This window comes from Bos grunniens, chromosome 24 (assembly GCF_055505025.1).
Source record: "Bos grunniens cultivar Pamir isolate PY7600 chromosome 24, Bosgru_T2T1.0, whole genome shotgun sequence".
Classification (NCBI taxonomy): Eukaryota; Metazoa; Chordata; class Mammalia; order Artiodactyla; family Bovidae; genus Bos; species Bos grunniens.
Window position 1 is genome coordinate 51,868,764 of NC_141188.1, and position 22,117 is coordinate 51,890,880.

Genomic DNA, 22,117 nt, shown 5'->3' on the forward strand with positions numbered 1-22,117 from the left:
CATTGCAGGCGGATTCTTTACCAGCTGAACCACAAGGGAAGCCTGTTTCCTTATCATAGACCCCATCAGATAGAGACAGAAAAACAACTCATGGGCCCTTGCTCTCACCACGGAATTCCATGATGATTTAACTTTCCAGAAGGATAGTTTAAACTCAAAGACAGCTTATTTAGAGAAGAACAAAACCAGCCAAAATGCAACACTGGTGACAAGGATTTTTCCTTTTTTGCTAAGTGATAAGCTGTCCCAAAAGTTAGTCACTAAAAACAACACTCACTTGATTGCGTACTAAACTGATTCAGTCCTGTCCGACTCTTCGCGACCCCATGGACTGTAGCCTGCCAGGCTCCTCTGTCCATGGGATTCTCCAGGCAAGAAGGCTGGTGTGGGTTGCCATGCCCTCCTCCAGGAGATCTTCCTGACCCAGGGATCAAACTCATCTCACTTACATCTCCTGCATTGGTAGATGGGTTTTTTACCACCAGCGCCACCCGGGAAACCCCGCTCACTTGATTCCGTACTTGTAATTCTGCAGTTTGGGATGGTCTTGATGGAGACAGCTTATCTCTTTTCCATGTGGTGCTAGCTGGGGTAGCTTGATCGACAGGGTCTGGCTAGAACGGCCAACTTGTGTCCTACATCTGGGTCTCAGAACTCACCATGGGCTGGTGTGGCCTGCACCCTGAAGGCCTGTGAGCTTTGCAGTTGCCCAGCCTTGAGGCCAGAGACAGCAAAGAGCCGAGAGATGGCAATGGGACATTGATGGTTTCTTAGACAGGGGATCTGACACAAAGGCTCCTGGAGCAACAACTCACCATGTGCAGCAGAGGGCAGGTGGGCCATGCCAGCAGCCTCCTTCTCTACTCCAGGAAGGAGGAGGCTACCATTTACAGGGGGGAATTGATATCAGGTGGCCTCATCAGTTACCAGGGAATAATTAAGCCTTATAATTAAGAGAATTGTATAGTCATGTGAGTGAATCAGGGACTGGCCAAGCAGGACATACCCAGAGACCAAGAGAACAACCTTCTTGAGAGGGGGAACCCCATAATAGGGGTCCTCAGTTCTCCTCCACATGGCATCTCCGTGTAGTTACCTTGGTCTTCCTTCCAAAACGGAGACTTCAGCTGTTTTTCTTCCTTCCTGGTAGTCTGGCTGTTGATGCAGCAGCTGGCTCCACCCAGACTGCAAACCAGGAAGCTGCTGGGGCTCTTAAAGCGTAGCTAGAACTGGCACGTGGCCCTGCCAGCGCGTGCTAGTGGTTACCGCAGGTCCCAACTGCTAAGTCACTTCCTGTCTTGACAGGAAGAAAGCAAGCCCACTCGTGCCTGGCTCCAGCCGCCCCTTCTGCCCCCTCCCACAGCCTGTCCCTCCCAGGACACATCGCACCCCCTTGTCTGTGTGATGTGGTCCTGTCTTTGGAGAGCTAGGACAGAAAACTGAGGCCCTGGTGCTCAGACTGGCATTACGATCCCCCTGCAGCATCTGTGGCCTTCTTGTGTTTTCCAGTTTCAAGGCTGGACATAGTTGGTCCAGGGATGACCCAAACGCCAAGATCAGCAGTAAATACCAGGATTTCCAGGAGAAGACTGAGAAGCCATCTGGCTGGAGGGAAGGTGGGAGGGACTGTGAGATTTTCCTTCTTGTAAGATTTATAAGACTTTTTGCTTTTTATAAATCTATAAGATTTTTATAAGAGGGACTGTGAAATTTAACTCATTATAAGATTAATGTGACCCCACTTATAACTAGGATTGATCACAAAAAAACTGACATAGTAGCCAAGAGATGATTAATAAAAATGTATACTCAGTACACATAAAAGCAAAAGTTAACTGAGTCAAACAGAAGAGCAGCAGTGGCAGTTTTTTTTAATTAGTTTTATTTTTTTACATTTCTAACCATCCATCAGTTATTCCATAACAAGGCAGTGTGCTGACTGAATGTAGGCTCCTGTAGTCAGGGTTTGAATTCCGCTTCGATTAATTTCTGGGTAATCTTGGGCAAGTTAATTTCCCTGGGCCTTAGTTTTCTTGGGCTTCCCTGGTGGCTCAGATGGTAAAGAATCCGCCTGGAATGCGGGAGACCTGGGTTCGGTCCCCAGGTTGGGAAGATCTCCTAGAGAAGGGAACGGCTACCCACTCCAGTATTCTGGCCTGGAGAATTCCACGGACAGAGGAGCCTGGCGGGCTATAGTCCATGGGGTCACAAAGAGAGCGACTTTCACTTTAGTTTTCTTACCTATAAAATGAGGGTACTAATAGTACCTTTCTCACAGCTTGTTGTGAATATTAAATAATATTTGCAAAGTGCGTAGTACCCAGTGAACTGTAAACATGCTCAATACACATTATTCATTATTAGTATTCCACATATTACCATTACCTCGAGGTTTTTCAACACATGCTTCATCGATTTTTTTTCTCTTTATTAACTCTTGTTTGGAATGATCTTGGAGACACTGGCTGTTGACAATGATGAGCATCTAGAAACTGCCCTCCACACTAACTTCTTAGTACCTTGGCCAACTCTAAATAGGTCTCGCCAGAAAAAGGTATTAATAGCAAATGGCAAAGGATCAATAGCAGATTAAAAAAAAAAAAAACAACAAAAACTTCAGGTAATATTCTCCTAAACCTTAAAAATTAAAAAGAAAGGTTGGTGACAGAGATATCCTTAAGAAGAAAAATGCTGAGAAAAAAGCACTGAATCCACATATACTTTAAATGTTTTAAAGAAAGGATGCACCTTACCATCAAACTTGTGTGGAAGAAAATGAGATACGCTATTTAGAATTTACTTTCGATGTAACTATGCAATTCCACGGTCTTAAGTTTGCCATCAATTGCTCTCCCAACATCCCATTTTCTATTGCAATCACCAGAGGCAACGGAGCATCCGAAGGGTTAAAAGTGGGGGACTACCAGCCCCCAGCCATGCGCTCCGGGACCCACCTCCCTGCTGCTCTGTGTTTACAGGATTTTATTTGCATAGAAGAACTGCAGGAGCTCGGGATGGTAGTGGCTCTGAAAGAAATTGGCAAAGGGACACGTGAGGGACGGATCCAGTAAAGCTCCTCGACTCTAGAACCAGTAGATGGTCATCAAAGGCTGAGCTTGAGGATAAACAACTTTCAGGTTCTCAGAGGAGGAGGCATCATCACTGGCATTCACCCAGAGATCTAAGACAGGTGGTGCCAGTGGTAAAGAACCCGCCTGCTACTGCAGGAGACATAACGCAGGTTCCATCCCTGAGCCAGGAAGATCCACTGGAGGAGGGCACGGCAACCCACTCCAGTATTCTTGCCTGGAGGATCCCCTTGGAGCCTGGTGGGCTACAGTCCATGGGGTCACAAGGGGTCGGACACAACTTAAGCGACCTAATACACACACACACGCAGAGATCTAAACAGGAACTGCCAATGTATTCTGTGCACAGTCCTCTGGGCGTTTTGCCATTTACATTGCGTTGTGGGTCAATTACAGTTGAAACATACAGTTGTTTTATGGGGGCAACTCCCTGGTGTGCCGACCACCTTCCGCCTTACACCGGCATCGACTGCGCAGGGACTGGAAGAACGTCTCCTGCCCTCGCTCACTCACCAGCTGCCGGCAGAGCTTAGGGTTCCTTTGATCCTCCTCATTCTGGAAGCTGTAGTCCTTGCTTTGTCTCAGATACGGAGAACAGGCTCGAAAAGTTGTTTTGCAGGCCTGAGAGAAATAATATTACCACCTAATGGTCACAAACGTGAGAGAGTTTTATAATTCCAAGCGAGGAGGAGGAATGCACCGATCTGTGGTCTAGGGACCACTGAGAGTGTGAACTTCACTTCCAGAAAGTTTGAAAATTTGAATCTTAAAGGATTTCTGCTTATGTTTTTTATTTTATTTTTTCAAACTTTAAGCTTTTTATTTTGTATTGGGGTATAACTGATGAACAATGTTGTGATAATTTCAGGTGAATGGAGAAGGGACTCAGCCATGCGTATACATGTATGCATTCTCCCCCAAATTCCTCCCACCCAGGATGGCACATAAAAACTTTGAGAGGATTTATGCTTATGCAATGACCATGTCTATAACTTGGGCCTGCAGGGGAGGGCAGAGCCTGGGTTTACCACAACACTTCCTGTCTCATCAAAAGTAGTGCTGGATTGCTATATTTAAATGGGTAACCTACAAGGACCTACTGTAGAGCACAGGGAACTCTGCTCCATGTTATGTGGCAGCCTGGATGGGAGGGGAGTTTGGAGGAGAAGGGATACGTGTATACATACGGCTGAGTCCCTTAGCTGTTCTCCTGAAACTATCACAACATTGTTAATCGGCGATACTCTAACACAAAATAAAAAGTTAAAAAAAAAACTATTTTAAAAAGTCATACTAGATTCCTAAATTCAATCTCAATCTCTCTCCCTCTCCCTCCCTCATGCACCACCTTAAAGAAGATCAGTGATTTAGTGGAACCCTTTGCTGGGCTTCCCTGATAGCTCAGTTGGTAGAGAATCCACCTGCAATACGGGCGACCTGGGCTCGATCCTGGGTTGGGAAGATCCCCTGGAGAAGGAATAGGCTACCCACTCCAGTATTCTGGCCTGGAGAATTCCATGGACTGTGTAGTCTATGGGGTCTGACAAAGAGTCAGACACGACTGAGCGACTTTCACTTGCTCCTGATGGTTTTGAAACTCTCACCTGCTCTAAAGCAGCCCTGAGGTCCACCCAATCCCATGAGGACACATTTTCTCCAAGAATGAAACAAAAGTTTCGTGGCTCAGACAGTAAAGAATCAGCCTGTAATGCAGGAGACTCGGGTTCAATCCCTGGGTCGGGAAGATCCCCTAGAGAAGGGAAAGGCAAGCCATTCCAATATTCTTGCCTGGAGAATCTCTTGGACAGAGGAACCTGGAGGGCTACAGTCCATGGGGTCACAAAGAGTCACATACAACTGAACGATTAACACACTTCTCATTGGAGGAAGAAATGGCAACCCACTCCAGTGTTCTTGCCTGAAGAATCCCAGGGACGGGGAATCTGGTGGGCTGCCGTCTATGGGGTCACACAGAGTCGGACACGACTGAAGCGACTTAGCAGCAGCAGCAGCAGCACTTTTCATAGGAAGCTAAGAAGCCAAATCTGAACCAGGTGGAAAATCTGAACCAAGTATGCTGACAAAAGCTAGCTGGGCATGAACGAATCTCCTCTGAGAGGAGCTGCTGCCCTAAAGAGTCAGCCAGCACCTCCCTGCCCCGTCTCCATTAACCTGACTGTATCTGGCATTGACAGGGGCCGGAACCAGGCAGGCAGGGCAGGAGCAGATGGAAAAGAACACCCCTGCTCAGAGAGGAATCAGGTAGACATCAGAGAGGCACTTTCTCCAGGACTCACACGGATGCTCCTCTGAGCTTCCATGATGGAACTGGCCGCAGTGGAGGGCTTGACATCCCGACTCAGCAGGGCTGCCTCCCCGCTCCCTCCGCAAACGGTGCTGTGGTTCCAGGTGTTTGGTTGCCAGGAGACGCTCAGACTTACCTTGGCCACCTGGGGATTCCTGTCCTGTAGGTGGGTCAGGAGGGAGTCCTGAGTCTGCTTCACCTGACGGGTGAAGAAGCTCCTCCACTTCCGTCCAGCAAGGTCAGCCAGTTGCCCAAACAAGACAAAGGCCGAGTATCTCAGGCTGTCATTCTCCTGTGGGTCCCCCGTGAACAGAACAACAAACCCCGGTCAGTACCACAAAGAGCTGCATCACGGGACAGCGCGGCCCTGTTCCCTGCACGTTCCAGGTGAGCCCTGACCTCCCGTCTCAGCACTCGGCCAGCTGGGCTGGGGGATGGAGAGGAGACCCCCGAGTCTGCACTGAGGCCCTCCTCCAGCAGACACGGGCATCACTGTGGCTACTCCCAGCTCCCCAGATTTTTTCTTCATTATTCAACGTTGTGGAGATTGACGATGTTTACAGGGTTTGAAATTCAAAATAACCAAGTATTATGGGCTTCCCTGGTGGCTCAGATGGTAAAGAATCTGCCTGCAATGCAGGAGACCCAGGTTCGATCAATTCAAAATAAACCAAAAAGGTTTATAAAAAAAAAAAAAAAAGAGTAAGTCTCCTTCCTACACTTCTCCACCTGCCACCAAAGTTCCCTCTCCACAAAGTCATATATTTTGTATGCAGCCCTTCGGAAAATTAAGAAGGAAAAAATAAAATATATATTATTATATAGCCCTTCCCACGTTTTTACACAAATGGACATGGACCATCCCACTGTTAGGCACCTTGGTTTTTCATCAGTCTCTCTGGGAGCTCTTTTCCATGTCAATCCAAACAGAGGTTTTTGGCGGGGCGGGGGGTGGGGGGTGGTGCTGTGTCATAGTTCATTTGACCCACTCCCTGTTAATACTCCCAGCATTTTTGCCAGGCCATCTCTATGTTGGTCTGAATTCTCCCACATGCAGCAGAAATCATTGATGAGGAACAGAGAACCAGAGTGGTAACCCAGTCTCCTGACTCATGGTGAAGGAATTTTTATATCAGTGTTTCCTGATCCTCACCAGCTCTAGGTGAACCAGAGGGAACCGGACTTGGACGGGCCTCCTCACACAGACGTTCAGCAAGACTGGACACCACTGATCTCTTGTGAAACAATTTTTAGCACGTGTAACACATACAGAAATTGCTTTAGTGTTGCACTTTCTCCACTGTTCTACCGGTGTGTGTGTGTTTAATTCGATTCAGCTGGCGCTCACGGAGTCCTGACTCCATCTGAAGCACTACCCTAATGCTGTGAGATGTACAGAGGTGTGTAAGGGGCTGTCTGTCCCCCCGGGAGTCTGACAGTCATCTGAAGGGGACATAGCACAGGCAGGCAGGGAAGAATGCTCTGACAGAGTTACAAACTGTCAGAAAGAGCTCCCCACAAGTATCCCCAGGTTTCACTTTGACAAGGGCTCTCTGATCAAAAATCAGTCTACCTAGCTTTAAAAAATGATTGCATGAGAAAATGGGTTACCTCTTTACTCATTAAAGCCAGACCTGGGGCAAGTTCCTTGACCCTCCCGGCCTCAGTTTCCTTAGTCACAAGATGGAGCTGATAAAAAGAGCTCACAGTCCATTAACCAAGAAACATGGGGCCAGAAACTTCTTGGAATTCCATTTTTCACCTCTCAGATTTGGTGTCCTTAAGCGTTTGTTTTATGCATTACATAACACTCCCACGGAAGGGTCTGCAGAGTACCCCCTAAGCAAATGCGCTTGGAAAGGGGACTGAGGAGTTTCCCCTGAGGCCCTCGAAGTCTTCGTCCTCCCCGGCTCCTCCTCCTCCTCGAAGTCCTCGTCCTCCCCCAGCTACCCCTCCTCGAAGTCCTCGTCCTCCCCAGCTATTCCTCCTCGAAGTCCTCATCCTCCCCGGCTACTCCTCCTCGAAGTCCTCGTCCTCCCTGGTTCCTCCTCCTCCTCCTCAAAGTCTGCGTCCTCCCCAGCTCCTCCTCCTCAAAGGCCGCGTCTTCCCTGGCTACCCCTCCTCGAAGTCCTCGTCCTCCCCGGCTACTCCTCCTCGAAGTCCTCGTCCTCCCTGCTACTCCTCCTCGAAGTCCTCGTCCTTTCCAGCTACTCCTCCTCGAAGTCCTCGTCCTTTCCAGCTACTCCTCCTCGAAGTCGAAGTCCTCCCCGGCTACTCCTCATCGAAGTCGAAGTCCTCGTCTTCCCCAGCTACTCCTCCTGTGCCCCCCGCACACACGACCTTAATGCCTAACTGCTCCTCTCCTCTGGAGGAAATCCAGTTTGCCGGGACCGTGGTTGCTGATGTGCACAAAGAATCCTCCCTCTTTCAAGGCCCATCTTTGACCACCATGTACACACACATAGGGTTCCATCACCTAGGATTCCATCACCTGCCCACCCCCCACCCCGCCCCACCCAGGAGGATTCACTGTAATGGAGCCGTGAGTATATACACTCTGATGACGTTGACTCCCACATGTGTTAAATGACATTCCAGAGACTTGATAGATTAGGATTGATGCCCTGATCCCCAGTCCTATTTAAAAAATCCCTCCCTTTTTCCCTAAGAGTCCTTTCAGGACTCTCATGCCTGGAATTCTAGAACAAAGGCTTATGCTGCGCCCCCACCCCCACCCCTCAAGGTCACATGGCAAACAAGCCCTGGCGATTAAGATGGCACCTCCAGAGAGACTTAGAGACACCTCCCTGGAGATACCTGCTTAATACTCCAGGGAGGTGGAGTGGAGACCTCCCTCCCCACCCCAGAGAGCCCTGGTTCACATCGAGCACAGGCCTCCCTGTGAAGGAGGGGAGGCAAATGTCCCAGCAGCTACTCATAAGCTTCAAGCTCCATACTTTGCGGGTTTCTCTTCCTCCGGTGGGGTGCAGGCACCCGGCTCTCACGGAGTTACTCCTGAGGAATCAGGTGTGAGGAACTCATGCAGGATGCTCTGTGAGTAAATGCAAAGTCTGCTCCCTGCTCTACAGGTCTTGCGTGTATGTGTGTATGTGTGTGTGTGTGTGAACTATGGTAAGCTAACTGATCAGCTGTGTGTGTGTGTGTGTGTGTGAACTACAGTAAGCTAACTGATCAGCTGTGTGTGTGTGTGTGTGAACTACGGTAAGCTAACTGATCAGCTGTGTGTGTGTGTGTGAACTACAGTAAGCTAACTGATCAGCTGTGTGTGTGTGTGTGTGAACTACGATAAGCTAACTGATCAGCTGTGTGTGTGTGTGTGTGTGTGTGTGTGAACTACAGTAAGCTAACCGATCAGCTGTGTGTGTGTGTGAACTACAGTAAGCTAACTGATCAGCTGTGTGTGTGTGTGTGTGTGTGTGTGTGTGTGTGTGTAACTATGGTAAGCTAACTGATCAGCTCCCGAGCCCTCACATTCTGTGTCCATGCAATTTTTGTTCAGCCTGCCTTGTCACCCAGCAGTTAAGAGGGCAGGCCCTGATTGTAAAGCAAGTATCCAATTAAAAATCAATTATAAAAATTAAAATAATAAAATAGATAAGCAACAAGGATATATTGTACCAAGAATTACAACCATTATCTTGTAACAACTTTTAATGGAGTATGAACTGTAAAAATACTGAATCACTGTGTACCTGAAACTAGTATTGTAAATCAACTATACCTCAATAAAAACAGAATTCAATTAAAAAAATTTTTTTTTTAAACAGGAAAAAAAAAAGTGCAGGCCCTGGGCAGAGGGCCTAGTTTCATACCCACTTTCTCACACCACGATCCCTGGGAAAGCTACCTAACCTTTCCAGGCCTTGGTTTCCTCCTCTATAAAGTGAAGATAACAGCGCCTGCCTCACCGGGTTATCATGAAGGTGAGACGATCCATGTAAACTGCCTGGAGACAGGCCTGCACACAGTAAGACCTCACTAAACATGGACTATGCTGATCATCACATTTGTAAGAAACCGTTGAACACACGTGGGCGTCATCATCGTTAAGTGTGTATATACGCATCGGTTCTACTATGATGAACACTCCTTGAGGGGTGGTGATGGAATCCTTAATATCTTTATATGTCTTCCATAACCCCCAGCACAGTACCAGTCTCTCAACAAGAAAGTTGAAAGTGAAAGCCACTCAGTCATGTCCGACTCTTTGCAATCCCACAGACTATACAGTCCATGGAATTCTCCAGGCCAGAATACTGGACTGAGTAGCCTTTCCCTTCTCCAGGGGATCTTCCCAACCCAGGAATCGAACCCAGGTCTCCTACATGGCAGGCGGATTCTTTACCAGCTGAGTCACAATTTCTTAATAACTAGCGAATAACAGAGGCCTTGTTTCCCGAGCAACGCGTCACCCAGGGCTCACATTTGACTTTAAGAACCTGGAATTTTCCCGCATCGTCTCACTTACGTCATCGAGCAGAGTTCGGGTCTGGAGGGTGATGTCTATGAAGAAGGAGCCCAGGGCTTTCCCCTGCATCTTGCCCAGGATGATGGTCAGGGTTTTCATGCTTTCATGGATGACTTCAGAACTCACCGGGTCATACAGACCATGCACCAGCAGGTCTAGGATAATCTTCTTATACTTTCTCACCTGTTAGCAAGGTTTGGAAAGTGTTAGCAGCACAGCAATCGCTCTGCAGGGGTTGGAAAGCAACTCCACTTCTAATCGTCCAATAACCTGGGGCTTTGGACTAAGAGGTCGTGGCTTTCTTCAGCACAGGATGCAATATCTCTCAGCAAAACAACAAACACTTTCACTAATCTGACCCAAGAACCCAGCTCGGTCTTGGAAGCACGGAAAGAGCAGTCTGGAGCCTGGCCTGTGGGTGGGTGAGGCTGGGGAGGGCATGTTAAGGAGGGTGGTGGGCTGGGTGACCTAGGGACCTGTGGCCTATTGGGGATTTTGACAGGGGATGAGACGAAATGGTCACGGAAGTGGACAGATGCTGAAGGAAGAAGTGGGGAAAACATCTTTTCCTAAACAAACATAAATTCTTAGAAAAATTAAATTCTTCTACTAAACATAAATTCTTAGAAAAATTAAATTCACCAGAGGGTGATGTCCAGCCGTGTGTTAACCTTGCCTGCGGTTCCGTATCCCAAGGCTGATGATACTGAGCAATGATGACCCTGAGCTGACCCCAACGGAGTCACATGAGCCTCTGTGCAGTCTCCTGCCCTCGAGGGTGGAAGGAGCCAGTGACTTTGAGAGCTTCTGATCTCTCAAAGGTCACGGTGGTGATAGACGTCGTTCCCATGGTTCCCTTAGATCCCATGGCAGACAGGAGCGGGAGACACTCTCCTGCTGACGATGAAGAACTAAAGCTGCCGTGCTGTGTGAGGGCGGCCTCTGGGATCCCACGGCCAGTCGGCAAGAAAGGAGGGACGTTAGTTCTACAACCGGAAAGAACTGAATTCTTCCAACAGCTCCCAAAACTTGGAAGATGACCCTGAGCTTCAGAAAGGAATGCAGTCTGGCCCACACCTTGATGGCAGCCTTGCGGGCCCCTGGGCAGAGGACCCAGCTGAACTGTACCTGGACTCCTGGCCCAAGGAAACGGCGAGATACGAACGCCAGGCCATGGAGATCCTTTACACAGCGTGGACCCCCAGCCCTGGGGACTCCAGGCCACGAGGGCTGGCCAAGTGCCCCCTGCCCTTCCTACCTTGTCCGGGGTCTCACAGGCCATGGTTCCCAGGCCTCTCATCACCATATGACGCTTTTTAACACTGGGGTCCCGGGCTGTCTCTGCCAAGATGAAAAACACATTCTTCAGAGGTTCCTGCTTCTGGAGCCTCAGATTCCAAGAGACCTAGGTGGTGGGTCAAAAATACATTGATTTGGGAGTGTTCAGAGTGACACCCTACCCATCACCAACCCTAATCCCTCCCTGTAAGAAAAACCTGTTTTGCTGCTCCATTTTACTCCTTTCTCCGCCTAAAGACACCTGGCTTTTACTGGGAATATATTGTTTAATCTACATATTGGAGAAAAGAATGGAGGAAGAGAAAAAGGGGTGGAGAAAAGTGATGCAGAGCTTATGTTGAGGTAGGTTTGGGGAGATTACAGAGAGGGGTGCCTGGGCAGCTGTGGATGTGACAGAGCTGAGACAATGGGGCTTTAGGAGCATTCATGAGATCTGAGAAGCCCAATCTCTTTAACAGGACAGGGGAAGCTGTGTTCCCCAAGTCCCAAAGAAGGGTTTCCTTGACCTTCTTCCTCCCACAGCTCTTCTTGTTTTTCTGCTCCACCTTGTAGCTAAACCTTGAAAAACGTGTCTATACTCACTTTCTTCAGCTGCTCCATTCTCTCTTGAACCTTCTCCCATCAGGCTGATGGCACCCATACCCCCTCCCCTACTCTCTGTCCCCAGTATGACTAAATCCCAGGGTCAATTCTCAGTGTTCATTTCACTCAACCTCTCAAGAGCCTTTGACACAATTAGCAAAGCACATCGACAAGCATTTTGGGGCACCTGAAAGATGTCCTACCCCAGAATGTGAGCATCTGAGCAAAGATTAGGAAAAGAAACGCATAAATAATGCATATTGGGAAGCACTGTGTGGCTGATGCATAAATCTGGACTTCAGGGTCTAAACTCTAACTGTAGGGCAAGAGATGGGATATTAGGGCTTTGAGCCCTGACACCAAGAAGGGCGTGTTGTCCTGGGCATCACAGGACATGGCAATGTGTTGGAGTCAGAACCAAGACAATGCAAGATTCAGGCAAGATCCAAATTATCCTTAGTAGAGGGTGTGGGGTGGGGCTGGAGACGAGACCCTCAGCCCTATTTGGAGTTTGTGTGATACCAAGGCTCATCAGTATTTCTGAATATTCATTGCAGTTCATTCTATATTATTAAGTTCGCAGCAAGCTAAATTCTTCCCAACTCATCTTCTTGTTATCCTATAAACATTTCACTCGTGTTAAGAGCTGCCATCAAACTTTTTTCAGAAGAGGCACCTCAGTAGAAGGAAGGGAAGGAACCCACAAGCACACGTATCACAAAGTGGCTACTGAGACAGCCCATTTGTTCATAGTAATTTGTCTCAGACCTTGGAAAAGAAAGACATCACTGATGTGCTTCTCTTCTTGGGCTGGGTGGCGGGGCTGGAAAGGGGCTGGCCCAGCATTCTTCTCGGTGTTTGGTCCATGGAACTGAAAAAAGAACAAATCATCATATGAGCCACAGACACTCAAAGCCCTGTGCCAGGTAGGGCTATAAAGAAGCAGCATCCCTGAGGTTTGTCCTGGGGAACCTGTCACCAAGGAGATGGACCAATCACATCAGAAGATAAAGAGCAACACCAGCATCACAAATCATCAGCGAAATATAGATCAAAACCACGGTGAGATACCACCTCTGGGAGTGTACCCTCGGTCAAAGCCCACAGTGGGTTAGGGCTTATTCCTTGAAGAACCAGGTGGTAAGCCAAGCTATTTGTTCTTTGTTTATATACAGCTTGCAATTTTACCACGTGTGTATATTATTTAAAATATATCGGGTTGGCCAAAAACCCGAACGTTTTGGCCAACCCAATACATTATAAATAAATACAGCTTGCAAAGTGATTCTGATCTGCAGCCTGGTTTGAGACCCACTGGAGTAAACCAGCGCTTCTCAGACGTGAGTTATCAGAGGAACTTTGTAAAATGCAGATTCGGACTCAGTGGGTCTGGGGTGGGGTTTCCTGCCTTTCTTATAAGCTCCCAGGTAACATCAAGGCTGCCAATCCTGAGTACCACGCTTTGAGAGCAAGGATGCAAAGTTGGAAGCTACAGGAGATAAGACTATGCACTGGAAGTGCTGGTAGAGATGCCCCACTGCGCACGAGAGAGCTTCAAAGGAGAAGCTGAAGCACACTGAACACATCGAGGATCCAGTGGGATTCCATGCAGTAAGTTACACGGGAGAGGTAATAACAATTAAAACAGGGAAGTGGTAGAAGATATGGCAACAGGAAGTAGTTAAAGGCCAGCCATGAAGGACTGACTAGAGAGTTTAGTTTTAATTGTAATATTAAATTAAATTTGATTAGCTTAATTATGTAATTAAATTTAATTTAGTTTTAATTTGTATATGAGTGAACCATTGATTTTTTTTAGATGAAATCCATGTAACATACAATTAACTATTTTAATAACATTGTGCAACCACCACTTTTATCTGGTCCTAACCTAAAATGCTTTCATCAAAGAAAATCCCATACCCATTAAGAAATTACCATTCTGCCCTCCCCCACCAGTCCCTGGCAACCATTAATCAGATTACTGTCTCTACGAATTTACCTACTCTGGATATTTAATATAAATGGAGTCAAACAATATTAGGGCCTTTTGGGTCTGGCTTCTTTCTCTTGGCATGATGTTTCTGAGGTTTATCCATGTTGCACATACTCGTACTTTATTCCTGTTCATATCTAGGTAATATTTCATGGTATGGATAGGCCACACTTGCTTAGCCATTCATCTTTTGATGGACAGTGGGTTGTCTTCACCCTCCAGGTGCTTCGAATAGCGCCTCTGTGAACAATGGTGAACAAGTGTTTGAATATTTGCTTTAATTCTTTGGGTGTATACCTAGGAGTGGGATTGCTGAGTCATATAGTGATTCTAAATGGGCTTCCCTCATAGCTCAGTCGGTAAAGAATCTACCAGCAATGTGGGAGACCTGGGTTTGATTCCTGGGTCGGGGAGATCCCCCAGAGGAGGAAATGGGAACCCACTCCAGTATTCTTGCCTGGAGAATCCCATGGACAGCAGAGTCTGGCGGGCTACAGTCCATGGGGGTCACAAGAGTTGGACACGACTTAGCAACTAAACCATCACCATGGTGATTCTATGTTTAACTTTTTGAGGAACTGCCAAACTGTTTTCTGCAGTGGCTGTAATATGCAAGAGTTCCAATCTTCCCACATCACCAAAAGCTTAGTTTCCAGTTTTTTAAAATTATTATTATTCATCCTAGTGGGTGTGAAGTGGTTTGCCCTTCTGGGTTTGATTAGCACTTTTTAAATGACTACTGGTATCTTTTAGTATGTTTATTTGTGGTTTGTACACCTTTTTCAGAGCCATGTCTATTAAAATCCTTTGCCTGTTTTTTAATTGAGTTGGTCTATCTTTTTGTTTATTAGTTGTAGAGTTCTTTACATATTCTGGATGTGTGTGTGTGTGTGTGTGTGTGCTTAGTGGCTCAGTCGTGTCTGACTCTTTGTGACCCCATGGACTGTAGCCCACCAGGTGCCTCTGTCCATGGGGATTCTCCTGGCAAGCATACTGGTGTGGGTTGCCTTGTCCTCCTCCAGGGGACCTTCGAAACCCAGGGATCAAACCCAGGTCTCCCACACTGCAGGCGGACTCTTTACCATCTGAGCCACCAGAGGAGCCCCATACTCTGGATACTAGACCCTTATCAAGGGCTTCCCAGATGGCGCTAGTGGTAAAGAATCTGCCTGCCAAAGCAGGAGACCTAAGAAACCTGAGTTCAATCCCTGGGTTGGGAAGATCCTCTAGTGGAGGGCATGGCAACCCCCTCCAGTATTCTTGCCTGGAGAATCCCATGGACAGAGAAGCCTGGTGGGCTACAGTCCATGGGGTCACAAAGAGTCAGACACGACTGAGCCACGAAGCACACACACACACACACACATCCAGAATATGTAAAGAACTCTACAACTAATTCTCTGTCCATGGGGGTCACACACGACTGAAGCGACTTAGCCCAGCACAGACCCTTATTGGACATTTGATTCACAAATACTTTTTCCCACTCGGTACATTGTCTTTTTATTTTCTTGACAATGTTTTTTATGCACAGTCGTTTTTAGTTTTAACAAAGTCTATCCATTTTTGTTGTTGTCATTGTTGTTGAGGCTTTCAGTGTTATATCTAAGAATTCACTATCAAATCCAGTCACAAATATTTACCCCTATGTTTTCTAAGATTTTTATGGTTTTAACTCTTAGGCTGTTCATCCATTTTGAGTCAGTTTTTGTGTATAGTGTGCAGTAGGGGTTCAGCTTCGCCAAAACCATTAACCTTTGTTTTGGTTTTTAAAAAAAAATTTAGTAGAAGAAATGACAGGTATGTAGCTACAGTGGTTCTCAACCCTACTCATGTTGGAATCATCTAAGGAACTTTGAAATGTTTAACACCCTGTCTACACCCCAGACCAAGTCTACCATCATCTCTGGAGGTGGGCCTGGGAATCAGTATTTTAAAAAAACTCACCAAGTAATTCCAATATGCAGTTACTGAATAGACTAGTGACCAATCATCTTGTTTTGCCCTGGTGATACTGTGATTAATAAGAAGAAACATATATTTGGTCTTAGTCAGAAGACACTCAGGAGACCCATGAAAACACCTCTTCACCCTGTAACCCCTGTCTCTGTTGCTTCTTCATCCCTGGACAGCACACCTCCCCTCACCACTGCAATGAGGGACCCCCAAACCCCCCAGAACACTGCACTCCCACTAACTAGCAGGATTTTTTTTTTTACTGCAACATGGCATGTGGGATCTTAGTTCCCCGAACAGGGATCAAACCCACACCCCTTGCATTGGAAGAGTGGAGTCTTAACCACTGGACCAGCAGGGAAGTCCCCTAGCAAGATGGTTTTTGTTGCTTGAATAAAGGCCTTCCCACACACTTCGCACTGAGCCAGTGGTTCTCACACCCAAGTGCACACCCGAATCACCTGGAGGATCTGTTAAAACACAGATTCCCAGAGCCCGTCTCCAGGGTTTCTGATTCTCTACACCTGAAGCAAGACCCATCGGTCTGCATTTGTAACAAGCTCTCAAGTGATGCTGGGATGCTCCCAGTCCAGGCATCACCATACTTTGAGATCCAGGGCCTTTTAAAAAAAAAAACCACAGTATTACTATGTCATCCCCTTCCAGAATGAAGGGATTTAAAAATTTACACTGAGGCAAAAACAAACAAACAAACAAACAAACATGCTTGGTTGTTCCTTTCTGGGGAATTTCTGGACACAACTCTCTGTATCAAGGAACCTGCCACTCCTCAGGCTGAATGCTCTGGATCGGAGCTGACGGGCGCTGAGCTGCGGGTATGTAGAGCTTAGAAGAAGAAAGTTCCATCAATGGTCACTCCCCAAGGAGGGCACAGGCCTCAGTAATAAACTGCTGGTGTCCCTGTTCTGCTGCATAAGAAAATCATGCCTGAAGCTTCTCCCCATCATGCCTGAAGGAAGGAAAGCCAACCCGCTTCCCTGGTCTTCACTCTGGCCTTTCTTGCAGGATTAGCACAGCACAGCTGAGGGCTTTAACCACCCAGGCCGCTTCCCCAGGCCTCAGGAGGGAAAGGCCTCACCTCTTTTTAAAATTTTTATTTATTTATTTATTTCTGGCTACTCTGGGTCTTTGTTGTTGCAGGCAGGTTTTCTCCAGTTGCAGCGAGCAGAGCCTGCTCTCCAGGTGCAGCTCAAGGGCCCTAGGGTGCATGGACTTCAGTAGTTTCGATTCCCGGGCTTTAGAGCACGGTGCACAAGCTCAACAGTTGTGGCACACAGGCTGAGTTGCCCCATGGCATGTGGGATCCTCCCGGACCAGGGATCGAACCCGTTTCCCCTCCACTGGCAGGCGGACTCTTAGCCACTGGACCACCAGGGAAGTCCCAGCCTTGTCCTTTCTTAAGAGCCACATCTAATGGAATTTAAGGCCATGGAAGGCTCTCAAGCAGAGCAAAGTACTTGAGGTTGAGCACCCTGCTTGGGGGATTCAGTTGTGTTTAGAAAAACACAGGGCCGCACAGTAGCTCACCAACGCCCACCTCCCCAGCACAAGAGAAAAACTGTGATCTCGTTTAGTCTCGAGGTATCAGGGCTCATCTCCATCTTTGGGGCAGGGAAAGCAAAGCATTTCTCACCGTGTTGGCTGGGCCTCCTATGTCAGAATGCCCCAGAGCGCTTGTTAGAAGTGCCAGGCCCGCTCCATAATTACGGGATCCGAGTCCCAGGGAGCGGAGGACCTGATGGCGTTTACAAGATGCCTGGTGACGGTCCACACAGCTGGCATAGAAGAACCTCTGGAATATTCAGGAGGAAATTTACCAACTCCAGAAGTGGCAAACTCCACTCACCTAAGGCTGCACATTGAATTTCTCTTTCAAAATAAAATTAAAATCAGGCCAACTGTACAGGCTATGACTTGGACATACCTCTTCGATACTCTTCTTAAATTAAAGGTTTGCTTTAAGAAATACAACAAATCTAAAAGTTACTTTGAGGCTGCTGGGCCCTTCACCTGAGTTTTGTCTCCCAAGCTTGTGGCCTCTCAAAGGCTTGCCTCCACCCACCTGCCTTGCTGCCTGCCTCCCTCCTCCTCTCCGAAAATTAAGTCCTTTCAACCCAAACCAATCAAACAAAAGGATCATCTCCACCTGCTGCAAGACAGGATCTCCAAGAGGAATGTTATAAACAAACTGTGAAGAAACAGAGTGTGTGGATTTGAAGGCTTAGGTGTTCATAACTCCACCCATAAGCCACTGGCCCCCAAACAGCTGTTCTTTGCCACGAGAATTGGGCTCTTCTGCTGGGTGACTTGGACTCCTGGTCTAGCATGACTGAGTCCGCTCAGTCCGGAGGACATCTGGATGCCTTGAGCCTAAGGCCAGGCTCTGCCTGGAGTTTTGTTCACCCCTGTGCACATTCTTCAACGAATTCTTCCCCCTCTGGAAAGTCCTTCCCTCTATGCTGATGACTTGCCCCCCATGGGGACAGTTTCACCATCACAGCGACCCTGAAACTTGTCTTCATGGCCCCATTGTGTTCTTACATGGTTTTCCTGAACAGACCTGGATTTGGGGTGACTTAGATGAGTTTTGCCCTTGAGGCTGACTCCCAAATGCCTTTGCAAATTTAATTCCTTCTGACTGAAAATGTTAGATTTATAATCAATAACCTTTTAACTCACTAAAACTGAAAGCTATATTATGAAGACCAAAATTCTTATCTGTTAAATGAGGGAAAGAAACTGTTAGGTTTGCAACAATCCTTCCAACACTGAAGTTATTAATGATAACAATAATTAGTAGCTACCACCACTGGACACTCATGTATGCTAGGCACTATACTTAGCACTTTGTATACACTGCAGGCGAGGCTGTTTATGACCTCTATGAACCAACCTGCCAGGTTAACCACATTCTGCAGGCCCTCTGTGAATGGTACCTACCAGTGCTTGTGGCCCATCGTACTCTCTGCTAACTTCTGCTGCGTTAGTCCTCATATGCTTACCAAGAATCAGTTTATAACAGCTGTACTTGTTACTGTAACCGTGAATTTTAACTATTATAGAAACTGATGAAATATGAGAAAGGGAGTTGTTTCTGTGAAAGCAAAATTGAATATTTTGGGAGGTTTCAACAATGGGGAAGCAGCTTAAAAAATGCTGTCTAATTAAGATTTGTGTGGGTGGACAGAAGTTTGAAAACAGTGTTAATAATCTGGAATGATTTACTGGAATTGGGATGTTAGTACAGAAAGCGATTTTACCTGAGTCTTCTCAGATGTCTTTAAGTTCTCACTACACTGAAAGAAACCCAACCTAGACCTCACAGATGCAGTGTTATGCATGTGGCTCATGCAAAAAAAGCTCAACAAACACTCCCTGGAGGATTCTATGTTCAAAGAAAAGGCCATAGCCCCACATTAAAAACTGGGAAATCCTACCTTTTAAGGTAAATATTTGATGTGATGTTTTATATCAATAATTCACTCCTTCAACCATAAGCTCTCTAAAATCCATTCCCAATCTCTCAAATAAGTCTTTGTTTTATTTCATTTAACCTTTACAATAATCTTGACAGATAGGTTTACTTATGCCCACTTTAGAGGAGAAACTGAGGTTTAGAGTGGTATAAACAACCTATGTCGATGTGTGCAGGCTGAGTCACTTCAGTCGTGTCGGACTCTGCGACCCTATGGACTACAGCCCGCCAGGCTCCTCTGTTAGTGGGTTCTCCAGGAAAGGATACTGGAGTGGGTTGCTATTTCCTCCTCCAGAGGATCTTCCCCACCCAGGGATCGAACCCGCGTCTCCTGCACCTCCTGCATGGCAGGTGGATTCTTGACTCAAAGTAGATTCTCTACTCAAAGTAGAATAGCTACTAGCAGAGAGGAGTTTAAGATGCCAAAACTACACTTCCCATAACTGTGTCCTAAGCCTGTATCCAGCTCCTAGACGATGTCCTGAGTGCGGGCCAGGTGAGGACACACCACAGGGACACTTGAGTTTGAAGCATCAGTATCTTTTCAGCCCCACCCCCATCTAAAGCTCTTAACACAATGATCTTAATATAATCATCTATAATCTATTGGTCATAGATTGGCATAGTTTGTGAAAAGAAAAGAAAAAGTCATCAAATCGCCTACTACAGTTTTACAAAGGGAATATCAACTCTCTGATACGGTGACCCAAGTGACATTCCAGAAAGGTCTGGGGATGCAAGCAGACCGTGGCCTCTTCCAGCCGCAGCCCAGGTGGTCCCGGCCCGCAGCCGGCCCTTACCTGCGGTCACGTGGCGATGCGGCAGGTGCGGCCGGAGCCCGGGTCACCGCGCAGAGCTGCTGTTCCCGGGGTAGCCGCCAGATGGGATGACTCGGCTCAATTTTCCCAGCCCTGAATTCCTAACATAGGAGAAAGGAAACGAGAAGCAGGGTCTGTTCAGGATAACGGGTCAGCGCAGAGTGCTGGAAAGTGAGACTCATATGAGGAAAAACAAAACAAATCAAAGTTTAGATGGGATTGAAGTGGGGGAGGGGACCGACCTCTGATAACCACAACGTTGTCCTAGGTGGACACAAGCCCCCTTGTACCCTTTCCTTCCCCAGACCGGGATGAGGTGTTTTCCCACCTCTCTGTGCTGTGTTCGCCCCTTATTCGCCCCTCACTCCGAGTCCCACCCACAGTTTCTAAAGACAGGACTGCAATTCTGAGGCTCCTTCGCCTGCGCGGAGAGGGCCCTGCCCAGCCGCGATCCCGAGGGCGGTCACTAGATGGCGGCATCACTCAGTGGACCGGTTCCAGGGATCCCCCGCTCACGGCGGCCGCTGCGGCGCTTCCCTCCCTAATCCAGTTGGAGCAGTTTTGAATCTCAGGACGGAACACTGTGTTCCCGGCCAAGCGGCTTCATTGTGACTGACTGCTGCACCACCAGCCAGAGGGTTGACCGTTGATGCCCCTTCCTGCCCAGCAAACAGGTCCTGAAAGGACTGATTTGAACTTTCAATAATGTAAATGATTTATTGGGAAAACCAAGCCAAACAAAAAAGCCTGTGTATAAAAAATACTCGCGCAATTAAAGAGCCTCCCTTCCATCATTCTTTCTTCCCTGGACTCTCCACCCAAGTGCATAAATCTATTTGTTGATAATTATTTACTGTCTGGGTGTGTGTTGGGTAACTTGGGCAATGTGTGAGAAAAAGGAAAAAGTTCTATTTTTTTTTTTAAGTTCTAGGAGCTTATGGTTATGCTAACAGGTAATGTTTATTGAATATTTCTGAGTGCCAAACATTGGGGTAGATAGTGTGTAGACTATCTTGTTTGATTCTTAGGTTAGTACTCTTAATTATGATCCTCATTTTCATGGGGAAATTGAGGCACAGAGATGACCTTGCTCAAGGTCACATGGTTAATTAGTGGCAGAGTTATAATTCAACCACAGGTGGGCTCATGTCAGAGCTTAGCCGGTTAGCCACGATAACTGGGCAGTGGAAAAGTTTGGGAGATCTAACTGGGAGACAAGTGGACAAATATAAACTGAAGTAAATCAGAGTGGAAGTTTGGAAGACAAAGCAGAGGGAGAGAAAACAGATGCCTTGAAAAAATAAGAATGAGGCTAAAACAAAACCCTCTCTGGGCATACACGGGCACCCAGGTGACCTCTGAAAATGCAGTTTCAATGGGGAAAAGAAGCTAGACTACAGAGCTGGGGAACTATGTGGAGAGAGAGAATGAAGGCATCTTACTGCAAAAGGAAGGCAATAAAGAGACTAGAGGAGACAACAAGATCAAGAAAGGCACTCCGGTGTTGCTGTGTGATTTTAAAATAGAATACAGCTTGGAAGTGTTTCAAAACAGTTGCAAAGGAGACCTAAGAGGTGGGTAGTGCAAGCAGTGAATAGTGAGATAGGAGCAGCTGAAGGGAGGGAGCAAGGGGACAGGGGAGAGAGCTAGCTGTGCAGGGGAGGGAGAGAGGACCCCCCCAGATCCCCACTCCTCATTTTTTTATCTGAAACTGGGAGACAACCGCAGAGATGGAGATACATCAATGTGAAAATGAGAAGAATGAGCAAGTTCAATTCATCCAAATCGGCCTCTCTCTTCTCAGGAACACCAGAGTTGGATTATCTGCCTAGAGTGGGAATAAGATTGGGGAGGTCATAGCCTTGTACTGAACTAATCTATGCAGTGTTTAGGATGACCAAAAAGCAGATAAAATTAAACCAGGCCACAGAAGCAGCTGAAGAAATAAAATCTATGCTGCAAGTGTCAGGATTCTCTGCCAAGTCTCACGGGTGATTCAGGACTGAAATATACCTGCCCCCCCCCCACCCCCATGGACGGAAATACAACAGATAGACTATTAATAACCCCTCAGGTCTAAAGTTTCT

The 22,117-nt window shown here is 47.1% G+C and overlaps 1 protein-coding gene across 16 annotated transcripts in view; it reads right to left on the reverse strand.

Annotated features, from left to right (window-relative positions):
* The window catches only part of MRO (maestro), an 88,990-nt gene that overhangs the window by 3,934 nt on the left and 62,939 nt on the right, over positions 1-22,117 (reverse strand). The window contains exons 1-8 of one of the 16 annotated variants that reach the window (XM_086373536.1): positions 20,273-20,651; positions 20,013-20,131; positions 12,533-12,635; positions 11,142-11,288; positions 9,884-10,066; positions 5,531-5,686; positions 3,603-3,710; positions 2,412-3,026 (exon numbers count right to left, since the gene is read on the reverse strand). In XM_086373536.1, coding sequence (XP_086229662.1) covers positions 2,973-3,026; positions 3,603-3,710; positions 5,531-5,686; positions 9,884-10,066; positions 11,142-11,288; positions 12,533-12,631 — 747 coding nt within the window. In that variant the 5' untranslated portion in view covers positions 12,632-12,635; positions 20,013-20,131; positions 20,273-20,651 and the 3' untranslated portion in view covers positions 2,412-2,972. Of the gene's footprint in view, positions 1-2,411; positions 3,027-3,405; positions 3,711-5,530; positions 5,687-9,883; positions 10,067-11,141; positions 11,289-12,532; positions 12,636-17,370; positions 17,821-20,012; positions 20,132-20,272; positions 20,652-22,117 lie in introns of those variants that run through there. The other 15 variants (XM_086373537.1, XM_086373532.1, XM_086373538.1 and 12 more) reach the window with 15 other exon arrangements.